This window comes from Homarus americanus, unplaced genomic scaffold (genome assembly GCF_018991925.1).
Source record: "Homarus americanus isolate GMGI-L3 unplaced genomic scaffold, GMGI_Hamer_2.0 scaffold7626, whole genome shotgun sequence".
Taxonomy (NCBI): Eukaryota; Metazoa; Arthropoda; class Malacostraca; order Decapoda; family Nephropidae; genus Homarus; species Homarus americanus.
In genome coordinates, this window is record NW_024718273.1 from 19,381,192 (window position 1) to 19,399,783 (window position 18,592).

At 36.3% G+C, this 18,592-nt stretch overlaps 1 protein-coding gene across 4 annotated transcripts in view; it reads right to left on the reverse strand.

Moving 5' to 3' along the window:
• LOC121859540 (transport and Golgi organization protein 1-like) overlaps positions 1–18,592 on the reverse strand; it is a 67,280-nt gene that overhangs the window by 7,911 nt on the left and 40,777 nt on the right. For 3 of the 4 annotated variants that reach the window (XM_042356427.1, XM_042356426.1, XM_042356425.1), the window contains 11 exons: positions 17,325–17,441; positions 15,208–15,285; positions 11,380–11,526; positions 10,910–10,999; positions 9,751–9,822; positions 8,221–8,448; positions 7,677–7,775; positions 6,715–6,944; positions 4,501–4,602; positions 1,744–1,840; positions 130–268 (listed from right to left, as the gene is read on the reverse strand). In XM_042356427.1, the coding sequence (XP_042212361.1) occupies positions 130–268; positions 1,744–1,840; positions 4,501–4,602; positions 6,715–6,944; positions 7,677–7,775; positions 8,221–8,448; positions 9,751–9,822; positions 10,910–10,999; positions 11,380–11,526; positions 15,208–15,285; positions 17,325–17,441 (1,399 nt within the window). The remainder of the gene's footprint in view (positions 1–129; positions 269–1,743; positions 1,841–4,500; positions 4,603–6,714; positions 6,945–7,676; positions 7,776–8,220; positions 8,449–9,750; positions 9,823–10,909; positions 11,000–11,379; positions 11,527–15,207; positions 15,286–17,324; positions 17,442–18,592) is intronic. The other variant, XM_042356428.1, reaches the window with a different exon arrangement.

An 18,592-nucleotide genomic window follows, 5' to 3' on the forward strand; every position in this document is an offset into this window, starting at 1 on the left:
TGTCTTGCCAACTTCCCTCCACTAATACATTATTCTTATCTCCCAATATGTATGTCCATACTACCTTCACACACCCTGACCAGGTTCTCTGTTGAAAATTTTCAACTTAAGAGTCACAAAAATACTCACGTTTAGGTGTTGGTTTGATGATATTGACTTGCAACTGCTGTGCCTCCTTCTCCTTCTGCAGAAGCGTCAGACGGTTACGAAGCTGACTGTTCTCTTGCCTTTGTTCCTCATGTTTGCGTTCAGCAGTTCGAGCTTGTAACTGAGGAATAATGTTGTTATACAATGTGCTCCATCCACTGTTATAATTTATGACAACTTTAATGATACATGATAGTATATGTGGCACTGTAGCTGAGAAGTAGACAAGCTAATAAATATAAGTAAATTAATAAATATCATGCAGTTAAAAGTTTTGTCATTCTGAAATAAGTGCAGAAGAGTTATGATTTTTTAATGACTTGATTCATCGCCAGTATAGTAGCTACAATACTCCCGTTATTTTGAATTTTTGCGGGTCAGTGCAATAGTTTACTTCGCAAGCTGGGCACAGTTTCACTTAGATGGAGAACAACAAACGTTAATCATGAACTACTTCAGACCATCTTCACCTGTTTCAGGCGAGTCTAAAATTCTCCACATTTTTATTGTTAGCTTTAGAGCTAACAATAAAAATTACAGCTGAAGTCCAATTATCCCAGTAAAGGTAATGAGGGGACACCACTGCCGTAGATACATCAGCTAAATGACCATTGAGGAATAACAAAGTAAATAATTCATAAGACACAACTTTTTCTCAATTCAACATTAATTCCATCATTTCTGGTTTTTTTTTGTTTTTTGAATGAATTATAACCTTCCCTGAGTGTGAACAGCCGTTTCCTGAACTGTAGTTGTTGCCGAGTGACCCCACCTCTCCATACATGGCCTGACACAGTTAAGGTGATCCCTGGTTTTTCTGTTCCCACAATGACCTGCTAAGAAAGCCCAGGCACTTGTTCCAGTCTCAGTGACATCACAGCTTATTCTATTCTCACAATGATCTGAACTGAAAATCTGTATAAAAGCTCCTACTGGTTGCTGCATAATCATAGTTGTGCTACAAACTGAAGTGAAAAAATATCAACATGAATAAGAAGCAAGGAAAATTGACCAGGTGAAGGAAAAATGCAATTAGACTGAGACAAGTTATTTGTGAATTGTTACACAATAAATTTGAGCATTTAAAAATGTTAATGGAACTATTCCCATAAAAAACCAAGGAAGCAAATTTCATCCAAATTTTGTGAAGGCAAGAAAAAAATTCTGGGCAAGTAAATTTCAAGTCACTTGAGCGGAACAAGCTAATATTGCACATAATCTGCTCAGCCCGGCTTCATCCTACTTTAGGTAAGTTGAAAATTCTTCAAATAAAATGTGTGAAGCAAAAAGTATGAACCAGATTTAGGCCTTGGATATGAAAGGGGGCTATTGAAGAGTAATGTATCTTACAACATTAAGAATGATAAGAAATGAAGGAAAAATGTGTGGTTTGCTGCTTTTCCAGCCACTCTGTTTTACTTGGTAGAAGGCTTAAAAGAAAATGTTTATTCTAATTCAGAAAATAAGCCAATATACTCTCATAGTAGTTATATGTGTTAGTATAATAACTCCTAATAGTACTCTGTCTACTCAACAACATAAAGTCTCAGGTGGACTCCACAGTATTTCAGATAAGATTAAGGTTTGTTCACTCACCCAGTTCTCATGAGCCTTTTGCTCTTGGCTGGCAATCTGGACCTTGTAAGAGTTCTCCTGATCCTCTAATTCCTTACGTAAGCTGTCAACTTGAGTCCTGAAAATTCAAATTTCAATTTCAGAAGAAAAAAAATACAAAATTTGACTAATAAATAAATTAATCCCTAATTTAAATTAAGAAAAATACATTGTGTATATATATATATATATATATATATATATATATATATATATATATATATATATATATATATATATATATATATATATATATATATATATATATATATATATATATATATATATATATATATATATATATATATATATATATATATATATATATATATATATATATATATATATATATATATATATATATATATATATATATATATATATATATATATTGTACAGTCCAAGCAAGTAATACAAAATAAACAGTTTTATGACATCTTCACACCCCAAGAGAGGAGGAAGGGTCTTAGTCACTCTTGTATCTTGAGCCAGCTAGTACACAAGAGAAGAAAGACACAAGACCAAGCATTAGAGCAACTCACTCTTATACCCCAAGAAACAGGTTAAAGACCAACTGACATCAAAGTCCAGGCCCTCAAGTGTCACACACAGTCCAACTTTTGAGGTAGTTTTGTCTATACTCTATATCTACAGACTGAACACCTTTTCTGATCCCAAACTCCTTTTATATAGAATATCTTGAGGGGAGGCCAGGGAAGACAACTCTCCTCTAGATTCCAAGCTGAAACCAAGAAAAACTCCTAGCCCTTAAGTGGCAAGTTATTAAGGTGTCTCTCACCTAGCAAGTATTATTCTTACCCATAATCCAATTGCACAACTTCTGCATTGTTACTGAATTTCTGGAATACACTCCCAGTCAAATCATTTAAAGTGTTCCTGACGAGTTAACTCACACACTTGTTGATTAGTTGCCTGACCCATTGCGTCAATTATAAAACCAATTCTCGGGTTTCAAAATGTGAGCACAAAAAATTATTTAAAACTACAATACAGAAGAAAAGAAATTAAATTCAACAAAGGATATACACAATTACAACATGAGGTAATCTACAGTTGTACAACTGTACTGTCATGGTAGCCTCTAAGATAAACTATTGTACTATACACTCGTAGGTAAATACAGTACTCTCAAATTAACAACTCCGTACACTGAATCTCAAAATGAAATACTGCATATACATGTATGAACGAGTCATTGTATAAAGGGAAACTGTGTGTATGTGCTGTAGATGTATGATGCCGTCAGCATGTAAGACTGAAAGCTGCTGACCAATCTACAATACACTCCCTATTATACTAATCCCAATACTTTTCTATTATTTCAAAGCAACAACCAAGATATTTACTTCTTTGGTCCGGTCTTGGATATGTGACTCAAAACAGGAATCCTGAAAGATGGAGTTTTGAGTGTTTCTTTCTTCTTAAGCACAGGTTTAGATTTGGGTAAACTCTGTATTTCTGAATCCAAGGTCATCAGTTTTTCTTTCTTGATAACTTGATGACCTGTCTTGTACATACTTCTCATTGCTGCAGCCGAGCTCTTGACGTCATCAGAGGCGGTCGTCTCTTGTAAATCCTCACCCATACTATCAGAAAGATTTAGATCACCTCTCTGAAGATGAATGTTGGCAATCTCAAGCCCACAATCTGACCTACTGGCTTCCTTGTTGATAATAAGATTTGGAGTATGAGACACAGGAACATTACTTGAAGGTTGGCTGTGTAAAGGATTGTGTGTTATAATAGGTGATGGTGCTTCAACTTGATGAGCAGAATAAACTGGGCAGGGTGTCGGGGCTACACTGAGTGAAGAAGGTCGAGCAGGATACACAGGTTCATGTGTGACACTCTTTTGAAAAATATTTTGTGAATGGACTTTAGACATTTTTATTAGTTGCCGATTAAGAGGCGACTCAGTTGAACGTGTAGACGATTCACTCGGACAATGCGGAAAATCAGAAGAATGATGAGATGAGTCGGATGACTGGAGATTAGAGGCCGTGGAAGTAGTAAAGGCTTTATCAATTTTATCCGAGCGGTCAGTTGATGAAGCCGAAGACTTCCTCCGTTTTAACTCTGCTTTGGCCCTAACCCATTCAACTTTATATTCATCAGACATTGGAACATTCCCTGTGGTAGGCGAAAGATCTGAAAGGCTGACGTGCTCAGGCATTGGAGGAACTTTTCTTGATTTAACACCAGCAAGACCTACATGCCTTTTAATTCTCCTTCAGAATGCATGAAAACAAGTTTTATTATTTTAATGTCATGCAATGTAAATTATAAAATTTCTATACAGTATCTCACTGACTGAGAGGGAACAGATGCAGTGAACTTCCAAAGAAATAAAGGCATACAGTATAGTGTAATGAAAAGAACAAAATGTTCGATATTCTTCCAATTTACATCAAGATCAAATAAATCCACACAGCTACATAACCTCAATTTATTCCATAACAAATTTCAACTGTTCAAAGATATTTTCCCGGTGAGACTTTCTTCCTACCTTACACCTGACTAACAAGGCATCACCAAATGTACTGTACCTGGTGGTGAACCCTGACATAACACATAGCTACTAGAAATAAACATCATAGTTCAACATAATTAAAATCTCAGATCACCATTTCTAATATAAAACTTTATTCAGACTAATAAAATTCATAAATAAATAAACATAAAAACAGTATTAATTGGTTAAAATAAGATATCACTCACTTGTAAGATGCTAACTCCAGTCCATAGTTCTGAATCTTCTTAGAAACTGATGCAGCCGAACCTTCAGCATTTAATCTTAACCCTTCTTGTGATTCCAGTTCCCTGAGATATCCATAAATGTGTTAAGACTTTTGAAGTAAGAAGTTAACAGTTATTATACTGACTGTCTCATCAAGTGTGTGCTTCAAGTCTTTAATTAATCTCAATATCTGTCTTAACCCATTCCTATGAAATTGAGAGCTGAAGCAACCTTCTGCCACACTTCATGGAAAAAAGTCTTTGTTCTATGCTACAGTTATTCTAGATATGCTTTGTCTTCACCTTACATTAACTTATTTTCACCTAGTGTTTTGAAATAAGTACATAACTATTGTAAAACCAAAATCAATTACAGGGGATTCCTGGGTTACGAACACATGCTACGTGCATACCGTACTTAAAGAACAAGGTTTAAATCCCACTATATCATAACCCAAGTCCTTATATACATCTAAAATCACTTAATTAAAGAGAATAGAAGAAATATAATGACAAAATACAGTAAATGAAAGTAAAAAAATAAGTTATCAGGTAATCAAATTACTGTAATTTCAAGTTTAACCTCATTCGCAAGTCGGACGTTTCTAAGTCGGGGACCCCCTGTACATGTAAAACACTGAATTACTGGGAAAAAACTCAATTGAATCAAATGCACCTCAAATCAACATCCTCATTTTACAGTCATTATCCACGTTTGTGAGAGTTGGCCACAGTTCTTCATGCTGCACAGTCTCTTGTCAAATGACCAACATAAACAAAAGACAGATCATAAAATACCACTTTAAGGCTGAGCCCAGAACTAAGCAACAGGTATATAATTTAATAAGTCAATGAAGTTGTGTAAACCTTCAACATTAGTGGCTGTATGTTCTCACTCTATCCACAATTCTAATAAGAGAGATATTAGAAACAATTCTCACCACTTAAGGTTGGATGCCTAACAAGTTAAAGCATCACACTAGCAAGGGCATTATCCAGGCATTATCATCATCAATGCCTCATGGCAATTGTCCATGTTTGCCTGGGTTAGCCATGATTATCTGATGACAACTCTCCTGGCTGGATGATCTCTCTAGTCAGGCACTTACCCCACAGATCATTGCTCATAACCTCTATAGTCAGGCACTTACCCCACAGATCATTGCTCATAACCTCTCTAGTCAGGCATTTACCCATCAGATCATTCCTCATAACCTCTCTAGTCAGGCACTTACCCATCAGATCATTCCTCATAACCTCTATAGTCAGGCACTTACCCATCAGATCATTCCTCATAACCTCTCTAGTCAGGCACTTACCCATGAGATCATTCCTCATAACCTCACCTCATATCATTCTTGGTTTATTTTCCCCCATTCATCTCTTGACCCTACAGTTCTCCATTCTCAAACCATCTTAGCCTGTCTCTATGCAAAACCTTAAGAATGCTTTCAATAACCAGTCACCCTCTCAACTCTACACAGGCTTCATCATCTGTCAACATCATATTGCACATCCACCTCAATATGTGCATTTACAGGGGCTCATCAGGTTTTATGCAGTGTGGCAGCCCTGTGTTTGTTTACATTCGACAGAAGGAAACTCGCAATAGTAAACATACTATGGAATCAAAGTAAAACAATTATCTCAATGTAATGATTTGTGGAATGTTTATATGATGAGCCCCTGTAAATGCACTAGTGAAGGGGACTGTACATGTTGGAGTCCAGGTATTTTAGAACATCAATGAATAAAAGATATGGTCCTGACTTTTTCCTCCTGAATTATCAACCTATGAACAGGAAACATTTGAGAGCTATTTTGTATATCTATATAAACTAATGTGATCTTCCAAGACCCATTCATAACTCTAATGATGCTGTTGCAATATATTCACTATTAGTATTTTAATTTTTTTCATCCATAACTTTCTGGAACTCACAAACAATTCACCATAATCCCATAAAAGTAAATACATTTCTGATAGCATTATACAACACAAATATTTAATTATTTACCCTTCTTAATTATTTATTTCATCCTGGAGCATCACATTAATTTTCACAATTCTGAACTAAGAATCAATCATGCAATAGCAAGGGAAAAATAGTCTATTATTTTTTCCACCATAAAAATTTCAATAAGACTAACTGTACATTCATTCATAAAACAATAATACAAGATAATGTTCCTTACTTGGTAAGTTGTGCTTCTTTCTCTTCAAAGTATTGTGATAAAACTGCTAATTTACTCAGTGCTTCTCGTTTCTCTTGTATGGCCAAGTCGTGGTGTGTTCGCAGTTCTGTCACCTCTGAACGAATGGATGACATTGCATCTTCCAAGTTTGTCTGTGCCATCTCAGCATCTGTAAGCTGTTCTGCCAGATCATTACGCTCATTGTTCACTCTCTGGAGCTCTGCCTTCACCTGTCACAAGAGTTAAAACAAATTATGGTTGACCTATATTTAACTAACAATAATTTAACACTACAGTATAATAATGAAAAACAGATCATTTTAATTGTAGAGGGTCCATAATCAATTCCTTTGTTTTTATTAAGCTTAGAGCAACATACAACACTGCTAGCATTATTAATAACTTTATAACAGATTTTTTTTACATGAGTGACAATCTGCACAACTTAAGATTTTCACCTCATTAAGCAGAGTTTTGTAATACACAGAAATTTCTACTTTTGTGTCTCCAATATACTGTATTATTATTCTTATATCACTAAATATCTCATTAATCACCAAAATATTGTCACAGCCCAATCCCCCATCACAAGTTTTAACATGTATTAACACTTAATACTTTCCTTAAGACTTAAGTGTAGGTTCTTGACTATTTTCCTAGCATGGCAGTCTCAAGCCCCCCTCCTATTGATGTATCTTACACTTGAAGTTACTCGTGATTCCTGCATTGAATTCTATGGTCATGATTCATCCAAATCCCCTAAGGTAATTTCTGATAGGAAGTTGACTGGACTGTCACAAATAAACCAACCTGCTTTGACTGCTGATACAGGTTGCACATTAGAGTAATATAAGTCTAACATTTACATTCTTTTGTTTTATATATATCTTCCTTCTGCTTCTTTTAATATTTCACAAACCAAAAATGTAGTTGTGTTCACTTTTATCTGAACACAAACTTACCCTAATCACATTAAACAGAGCCGAGAGCTTCTCCTCGTCTGGTGCAGCATGATCATCATCAGAAGTCAGCCGCAGTTGTTTCAGACATTCCTTAGCGACCTGGAAATGCAATTCATGTTTTATCTACCCACTCCAGCAGACCTCCAACTTAAAATATTATTGGCCCCCCCCTAAAAAAAAAATGTACTCTGGTCCAAATGACAAGGCTAAATTATGCCCCCTTGAGTATAATTAATGGTACAGTAAAAACCTTTAGGAGGAATGAGGACATGATGGTGGAGTAAAGCAGCACAGACTCAGGAGCTTGATACACCACCAACCTGAACTGTACCTTAACCACCGGTGTATTATAAGATAAATCACATGTACAGAATGAAGAAGTCGATGAATCTAAGTGAAAATATACAGAATTTATTTAGACCAAAACTTCTAGGGATTATTTTTTATTTAATAACAAAGGCTTTAAAGCTTTCACACTTAAAACAGCCATCCCTCTTGGTTCTTGTATTAATGCCACTGTTAACCAGATCTTCATTAATCTTACCTGTAGCTCTGATTCCTTGATCTCAACACTTTCTCTCAGCTGATGGATTGTGTCTTGTAGGGCCTTCAACTCACTGTTGAGGGATGACATCTTGGAGTCATAATCACAAGTCTGTTGCGAGAGGGCCTCATTCGCTTCCTTTAATTCCTTAACAAGTACTGTCTCTTTTTGAAGTCTGTGGTTTGCTTCTTCCTGTGACCCAGTCAGTTCTTGTAGAGATTGTGTCAACTGAAAATTGGGAGCCACTGTTAATTCACTGCAATGGCCGATGATTAAGGATCGCATTATACAGATATTTTTTGCAAAATAGAGATAACATTTTTACTGCTTCAACTTATTGGAAAGTATTTCACATGTAGTAAAAAATTAGTTTCATTTAAGACATCATTTACTATCATAATCAAACATACCCACATTAAGGTAGGTAAGGATAAGTTAAGTTATGGAAATATCTAGACAAGAATAATATAATTCCTAAATACATGTACTATATAAGACAAAAACAAATTTCAATAATTGGTAAAGAACAATAAAAACTACAACAGTACATATTGGATTAGAACTACCAGTAGCCATTAGGTGTGTGAGGTACTGTACTGAGGTTGTACGGTAACAACTGGACTAAGGTTGTACAGTAACACTCAATGAAAAATTATTTTAGTTCCTCTGGGTAACACAGAAAGCAGATAACTAATGCATCATGACTGAGGCCCCAGAGTGAACAGAGGCAGCAACCATCAGGGAAAAACCTTTTCACGGCATTGGCTTCACACTGCAGTGACTGTGTTCAGAGAGTGTACTGTACTTTAAATACTATTTTTTCTGTGGTACAAACTACCATATAAAGTCTTAACCCTCCAAACTCTGACTTAATGGTCATCCTTGTTGTGGTCTATGATCTATAACACATCACAGACCTAGTAGTAGCCACATTACAATAACTATGCAGAAGTTCCTGACCTAACTTTATACTTTTCCACATTTTCATTTTACTATAACAGTTAATGGTAAATTCAATCTTAGAAATAAAAGAAAACTGATGATAATTATAATACCAGGAGTGTAAATACTACAACAGCATTTACATACAATACAGTAGAGTACAGTACAGCTCTAAAACAAGAGAGGCAACACAACAACATACAGAGTTATACTGTACTGTATTAGTAACCAGAAACACTACAACTGTCCAAAATAAAACCGTCCATCACCTCAGCTTCATCCTTAATTTGCATAATATTACAAGAAGAATAAAAAAGAATTCATTAATAATTTACAATATTATTCTAACACTTCATTTCATTAAGAACAAAATCATCTAGAAAATAACTAAGAGAATCAGCAGCTCAAACTTTTATTATTGATGAGTCTAACACTTCATCTCATTAAGAAAAATTAACACAACTTCAAACATAAACGACAACACTCAAAGGCAAACAACTGTGACAAAATAGACATTGTTAAGCAGTCAAGTTTCAATCCTTTTTTGTTAACAACTTCCCAGATAAAGTAACCACTCTAAGTACTGACCTGCTGCACTTGGTAATCCAGTTTCTTTGTACGTTCCATCGATGCTGACAACTCGCTGTGTAGTTCTTCATTCTGTAAAGGAAACAAATATTCTCTAAGTCACTAATAATTGTGTGTTATGTTGTAAAAAAAAAAAAAAATCAACATATTTAATAATTTCTTAATTCTAACATAAGTTGAATTAGCCCAAAGCTCAATACTACAATATAAAATTAGTTAAAAGAAAATACCAAGCTTGCCAAACTTAACTCCTAAGACTTTAAATAAACAAAAACATGACCGACACAGAGTGACTGATGAGGCTAACCCACGCTAAACTGATACTTAATGGCAGCACAGTATATAAGCTAACATATGGTGAACCTTCTTCTTACAATTGTGTGAACTGCTTACAATCAGGCAACAGTATCACCGGCCCATACCATAAACAAGAAGGTTGTGACCAATCTTACATATGGGTGAGCAACATATCTAACACTGTCAATTATAACTTGTCACAATACACTTCTGCGTCACCATTAAAACCAACCCACTGAACATATGGGAAATTATTAAATAAAAACAGATACAATAAACGTATAAGTCACGGACAGCAACACTGTTTTATCACCTCAAACTTTTGCCCGGGGAAATAAAAACTGAAGGACACAGAATTCCCAATAATGAATCAATTTAATGAGTACAGGAATAAGAACAGAAGAAACATTTAAAGCAGCTGGTGGCTAGCTTGTGAGCCTTTTCCCGCAGCACAACGAGTCACCCCGCGCAGCATCTCATGTTGTACTCTCAAAACTTTAGTGTTTCTGTGTGAAATGGCCCCTCAAAGACTGCCTAGTGTCAGTGCTAGTGGAGTGAAATGTTCAAGGCAGAAGTCAGTGATGATCCTGACAAAAAAAGTTTTATTATTATATAAGTTAAAAGAGGGGATCAGTGCTGCTGCGGCTGGTCAATTGTTTGGTATAGGTATACTGTAGTACAAGTTGCTATTCGCGGTTTTGCCTATTCATGCCATTCCTTGGAACATATCCCTAGCAAATAACAAATACTGTACTTTGTTGTACTCGAGTATAAGTTTAAAGACACTCTACCCTATAATGCTGACCAAAGACACAACGGGGATCACAGCACCAAAATAAAGTACTGCACTATTGCAACCTACCAAACGAGTCTTCAGCGCTAAATCAGACGTCAAGGTCTCCACTTTCTCCCGCTGTCCATCAAGCATTGCCTGGAGGTGGTCGACTGATGCCTGAAATTTATATACAAAAAAGTTAAAACATAAGAAATGCAACAAATGAAAATAACGCTTAATTCTATATCTTAAAAAATAAATTATCCTTTATGTTGTTCACTATTAAAGCCTTAATATTATTTTAGGTGTGAACTGTTCAGACACTTACTATACTCCATTACTGTAGCTTACTAAGATAAAAGATCAAATATTCTGAAAAGACTTGGTGCTGATTTCAGTAAGATCAGCTGACACACGAGAGAAATAAGAGTTCTAGAAAAAAAAGAACATATTTATGCCCTTGAATTGGCCTTTAAATGAACTTCACCTTCACATGTCTGATATAGCAATTAAAAAAAATCACATCCCACTCGCAAAATTTTAACATGACGTCATACCTGGAACGTTGAGGTGTCTTTCTGGGCCGACAACATCTCGGACAACATCTTGTGCATCTCCAGACCGTTACTTGTCGTTTCCTCCAACTCGTGTTCTAGCTGCACTATTCTCTCCTCTAGCTGTGACCTCTCAATACCATACTCACTCTGATAACCAATTAGCTCATTACTACACAACACTACATCTTACTCTTCACTACATAACACCACATCTTTACCTTCAACTTTACCACATCAAATGCAGGGAAATTAATGGTATACAACTTTTGTCATCAAGGACTTTCAAATTCATGAATGCAAATATAAAGGTATAATGGTATATCCTGTACTGTACTGCACTACACTAGATATACCAGTAATTTAAGCAAAGCCTTTATGTACAACACAATATATAGTACAGGGAGTCTTTGTTATAAGTGTCTTCATTATAAGTGGCTTTGCACTTAAGTGGTCAAATAGTTGTGAACCTACACGTAAAAAGTCCCCACAGTTAAGAGGATTCTAAGGCTGAAATCCGTCAATCTTTGGGAGCACAAGTGTTTGAACAATTGAAATTCCCGCCTGTTTCCCATTCTCTTAAAGGTCTGTACCAGTCGCCTGTGTCCACAGGCATTATTCTGAAGTGCTCCGAGAGCTATAATTATCAACTTTGTTGAGTCTTTGGTGGACTATTTTTTTAGCCATCAGTTCCAAACCGAAGCAAGGTGGTGTAGTGGCTTAAAGGAAGTGTAGCTATGGGATGGAAGTGAAATTAGAAGTTACATGTCGTAAGAAAAGTGGTGAGCATGTCTCAATGAACCACTTTCACTGAAATTAGTATGTGGGTGCGTGGTTAGGTAGCTTGTGCAGCATCAACTCACCGAGCCCAAACAATTTTAAGTACCTTAAATAAGGTAAAGTTAAATAATGTGTAATCAAATGTTTAACAAATGTTTCTAAGGTATATACAGTATATAAAAGTTAAAAGATTAATCTTTATGACTGTCATTTACAATGTGATGGTCCCGATTAGACCCTATTCCTATTAATTCTTATGGGAATTAATTCACCTTATAAGCGGTTTCATTATCAGTGGCTTTTTTCTGGTCCCTATTAACCACTTATAATGAAGACTCACTGTACTGTACTATATAATGAGTGTCAGGGTCTTATGTACATATTGTCTCTTGAAGTATCAAAACTTAGCTAATACAGGGTGTAACAAAAGTCTGGAATCATAGGTTTATTTTATTAAATATTCAAATTGTAGTCAGTGGAGTGTCAAGCAAACACGCTGTTCTATACTTTCAGTGACAATGTATCCATATTGATTTTGCTACATTCCACTTGAATACGTTTTTTCAATGCCTCAATTGTTCGAGGACGGTCGGTGTACACAAATGATTTCAAATGATCCCATAAGAAAAAGACTAAAGGAGTCAGGTCTGGTGATCTGGGGGCCATTCCACTGGTCCATGTTGATTGATCCATTTTCCTGGTATCTCAGAATCTAACGACCCACAACCCACGTGTTATCAAAGCAAAATGTGCTTTGCTGAAACCAGAAATGCCGATGCATTGCAAGCGGCATATTACCTAAATACGGCTGCAAGACTTCATTCAACATTGCAAAATATGTTTCCCCAGACACAATAGCATCAACAAATTATGGTCCAAGCAATTCCATATCATGGATGCCACACCAGCCCATTCCCTTTGGATCATTTTGAACATATGATTCCAGACTTTTGCTACACCCTGTATAATAAGCAACAGAACTGAACCGTCTTATATCATACACTATTACATCATCTAAAAGTCCACACTGTTGTTTGCTTCCAGTAAACATGAGACTAATATTCAATCAATAGATACAACATTTATCAAACTAATCAGTAATAATATAATTTCCTGAATTCCATACAACTACTGTATTATGATAAGTTTTACCCATTACTGTATAATGTATTACAAGCACAAAGACTACAGGTACTGGAGAATGTAAACACCTATGACTGCTACTGTAGTGTTTTCAAGGGTGGTTTATGAGCCTCTAAAGATGAGCCAATAGTAAACCCTCGATAACTCAGAATTTCATATAACTCGGCACGGATATGGTCTCGGAATGTATTATAGTACAACTCTGGAAATGCCGAGATATATAAAAATATCTAGGAAAATCTCAGCATATTTAGCCACGTGGGTAACACTCGCCGCACTGCACTCCACGCTTGGTCAGTCTGGCGTTTGTTATTGTTGTGGTCGGGTGTGTGATGATTCACTCCACCCAGTACATGGACATAGGAAGGGAGGGTGCTGTAGTACCCCAATATTTTGGGTATAAAGTACTGTACTACACATTGCACCACAGAGTATCTAGGGCACCAGAATTAATATATAGCTCTCCCTGGTAAAATTTGGTTCCTGCGATACTAACCCGATAACACCTAGAACCTCCCCCATTCATGTCAGGCTATGCATAACGTCTACACTATTACGGTAAATACAATGTCGTAGATCTTATTTAATTTACAGTTCAATTCATTTTATCTAAATTTCAACGATCTGAATCTTCCAGGTGTCCCAACTTTGTCCCCTTTGGTAAAAATTCTAATTTAGTCCAACAATCTGAAAGCAACTTAAGTCATTTATTCACGTGCCTGACACCTGTAGCGCTAGAACCACTTTTTAAACAAAAATTGCTGTGATAAACAATTAAATTGATACATAGCATATCATAAAATACAATAGCACATAGTTTATGTACAAAAAAATAGCCGACTGATACATGTGTGTGCCCCGAGGTCAAATGGGAAGGAGGGAGGGGGGGGGCGCGAGTCAGCCACGCAGTAAGGTTCACCGAGTGGCCTTCACACACACCTATGATCTTCATTTTTCTTATTTTATAGTTTTATATTATATTTTCTTTATTTCTAAGCTACATTAGAGTATTTCAATATTTACTCTTTTGCTCTGTAGTTCAAGACAACGGGTTTACTAGGGTGGACTATAATATCCTCAGTGATATTAGTTACATGATTATTTACATACTCAGACTTTAATTATATGTAGAGAAAACTATTTTTGTTAAAATGTATTAATTATTTTGTATACGTTATCCAATTACAATAGTATACAAAAGTGCTGCAATGTTTACTGTTTATGTAGTGTTTCACCTACCATACCTCTGTGTCATCAACCATGCCTCTCACCTACTACAATGCTTCATTCTTCGCCTGCAGTGCTGGTAAGTATTACCGTTTGACATTTAGAAGTACACGTACACATACTGTATATGGGTCAATAATTTTTTATCGTTGTATTTTTGTAAGAGGGGGAAAGTGCCTCGATAAGTCTGAATCTGAGATAACTCGGAAAGGCCAGAGCCCCATATGTGCTGAGTTATTGAGGGTTTACTGTACTTAAAAATTAACTCCAAATTATAATTCACACATCATTCTACAGACTATAATGTTACATTATAACCAGATATAAACTAACTGGCATCAGAGATGTTTTTTCTGCCAGCAGTTCTTCTTCATGACCATTGAGCAGATGCTCTTCTGTTGTTACAGCTAAGTGGCTTGCCTGTGCTAGGCTCTCCTATATACAGTACAGTACCCACCAAAATCCAAACATTACAGATTGTGTTAAAGAAAGACAGAGAAAGAAAGACTTTACAAAATATAATGACAACAAATTATGTAGAAAGAATCGAAGGAAAAAAAATCTGATATGACAAACTCAATATTTTCAAGAAAATAAAAGTGTAAAAATTATGTTTAATAAAATTTGACATGAATATGAAGAAATAAAATACAGACAACAAATGAAATAATTTCTTCTAACCTTAATTATGTCAAGTTGAGAGTCAAGCTCAGTAATATCTCCACTTGATGCCATGAAACTGGATGACACAATCTCCAACTGAATATAAAACAATACAAAGTAGATACAATAATTGAAATTAAAGAATAATATATATACAGTATGCTACAAAGGATAACATAAATATAGTAGAGTAAGATCTTATATTTCGTACGATTTCATTTCGTGTTTTTTAATTTCGCGAGCACTACCTAATGTAACCAAGTCTTATATTTGGTGTAACATATCATGAATTTCGCGAGATCCAGTCAGCTGAATGCTGGCCACCGTCTTGAATGACATCACAGCTCTCATACCAGTTAATCATTTCTGCTACAGCGCGTTTCGTCAACGCAAATTGGTTATAACGCGATTGATGAATAGGGGAACGCGGTTTGTAAAACACAACTTTTGCATAGAAATGTTGGCTATAACATGATTCCATCCTCAACATTTTAAGCATGGCACGGGGTAATGCAATATTTACAGTTCACGTTCAACATCACATGTTCAATTGATTCGTTTCTTTTGTTTGTGAAGTGTTTTTTGAGAGATACTCTGTAAATATTTTTTTTTTTTTTTTTTTGAAAATTTAGCTGTTACTCATAAATACTGGATGAAAATAATGTGTCACAGTGAGGACTAATAACAGTTTACACCAGCAATCTCTGCTTACATCACGTGATCAGTTGAATCGCGCGGTTTTTGTCAATTGCTCCGTGATTTTCGTTGTTTTCTCCGATTTCGTGTGTTAGGATGAATATGGAAAGACAAGGTAAGAAAATGTTTCCATGAAGCGTTCTGGAGATCAAATTGCGGGCGGTGAACGTAAAAGAGGTTTACAAGAACGCAACTATCGCGTTGTAGCTCGCGCCATCCTAGCGACCGCCCGGGCTGCTATTGTGTGCCATTTAGGGTGGTGTTACCACCTGTCGAGTCAAGAAAATGGCCTCTACCTCTACTGGGGGTCCTACTGGTGCTGGTGTGGGTGGGAGTGGGACAGACCCACTTAAGCAGCCAAATAAGGAAAAGTTGAAGTGGGACTATCATAAGGGAGTTAAGTTTGCCAAGTAATCGATGCAGGATAAGCAGCGTGAGATTAAAGTTACTTGAGGAAGGCCTAAAAACTAGTTTCCAGAAAGCACAGTCAAGTCAATAAAGGCAGAATTTGTATTATTTGGAGGTTATAAATGGGAAAATCAGAGGTTGATGTAGAGTGGCCAGTCTATATTGCTATTTTTCCCATTAGTTTATGTATTTGCATTTGGCGCAATTTTTCCAGTCTATATTACTCGCGAAATACAAGATCTTACTGTACAGTAAAACAGTATAGTGAGGAAGGGGTGCATGATACACCCCACCCTTGGTATGAGGTGTCCCTAATAACTTCCACTGATGATGGCTGCCGTCCCTACAGCTAACTTCCACTGATGATGGCTGCCGTCCCTACAGCTAACTTCCACTGATGATGGCTGCCGTCCCTACAGCTAACTTCCACTGATGATGGCTGCCGTCCCTACAGTTAACTTCCACTGATGATGGCTGCCGTCCCTACAGCTAACTTCCACTGATGATGGCTGCTGTCCCTACAGTTACCACCCTAGCACTGACCTGACCTAACCTAACTTAACCCCCCAAGGTGGCATTAAGGTGTTTAATAATCAGGTGAAACAAGTTTGAGCTAATGTTTGGTTGATCCCATTTTTCTTAAGAGGGATTTAGTGTGTCTCAGTCACAGTGGTAGCAACACACATGTGCTCTCCTAGCCATGTTAAGTAACCCATTATATGTGTGTGTATTCTTCCCTGAGACCATTCCTGGATTTGTCTCTGATGAACATAAAATATTGGCAAATAGCTATCATATAAAATACCTTTTTCAAGAAAACATAAATAAGTTTAAAAATAAAGCAGTAAACCTGAAATATAAATATAATATATAAAATAATGAAGGGTTAAAAAATACTCAAACATAAAATCACGGATAAAAAGAGTGAGCACACTACGCACATACAAGACTCGCACACATAGAACAGTGTACATTATACATACAAACAGACAGAGTACAGTATAAAACTGCAATAAGGCAACAGGACCCACCTCAGCTCGAGCCTTACACAACTCCTCATGCAAGGTAGCATTTTCCTCGGCCTTCAGACGATTCTCATGCTCAGTGCGGCTCAGGGCTTCTAGCATAGGAGACTCACGAGAAAATTTCTGTAGAGTTAAATTGTTTTAGATTCCAGGTAAGGTAAAGGCATGCATAGAGACTTTCTGCATGATACAACATTATACAGTACAGTACAGTACAGTACACAGTTTACATCATGGGTGAAGAAAAATGATAAATACAATTCAAATAAGACACCAAAAATATCACCTGTTTACTGTGGAGCATCACCCACTATATACAGCAACACCCACTATATTTCTGCCTCATTCATACTAACATTCCCACAATGGCCCCAGATTGTACTCTCTCCTCAGTAAACTAGCTTAAGCCAATCCAATCACCTGAAGATCCTTCCTCAGCTTATTTCACCCTAAGATTAGCTACCTTAATGCTACCCTTTGTATTACGTTAAGCTAAATTAGGGTGGTTAATCTTTTGGTGAAATGAGCTGTGGGAGACAAACCTTCAGGTGATCGCTAAGCCAAATAGTAATGTCTTATACAATACAGTACAGTGCTTCTAAAATCTGTATAACTTATAAGACCTTATGAGATGGGGAGATGACAACCAAGAGCAACTTCCTCCATCGGTGGTGCTGTATGTACCAAATAATATAGCCCATGTACAGTACAGTTTGCCAAGTATAATGTGTACTGTTCTGTGTAGGAAACTTGAACCTTTACACTTGTAAAGAATCCCCACCAAGTTTTGTCATCATATAAACAAACCATCAGCTTCATATATTACACAATGCTTAATGCAACTATTACAACTTTACTGAGACTTGTGTTGGGTTAGTCATTTATTTTATCACATTTTTTTGTCCCTAAGTAATTGTGTTCATAAGCCTTTCAAAATGCTACGTTTTTTTTGAAAGACTGCTAAATAATATGGAACTCGTACAAAACCAATGATGTACTAATTTTGAAGTACAGTAGTACAGTAATCTATAGATGGGTGTACAGTACACTCCAAAAAGTGTCGAGACCCCAGGGTGTGGTCGAACAGAAAATGAGCGATAACCTCAGACACGTTCATGTGTTGGTCAAGTTGGGATGGTCTGTGCTCGATGTTCCTTCGGATGTCTGGGGTCTCCAGACTTCTTGCAGTACCTGCACGTCCATCAGTATTACCGGGAATATGTTTTGATGGCTTTAATATACTGTACTACAAATAATTAATTTGTATTTCAATA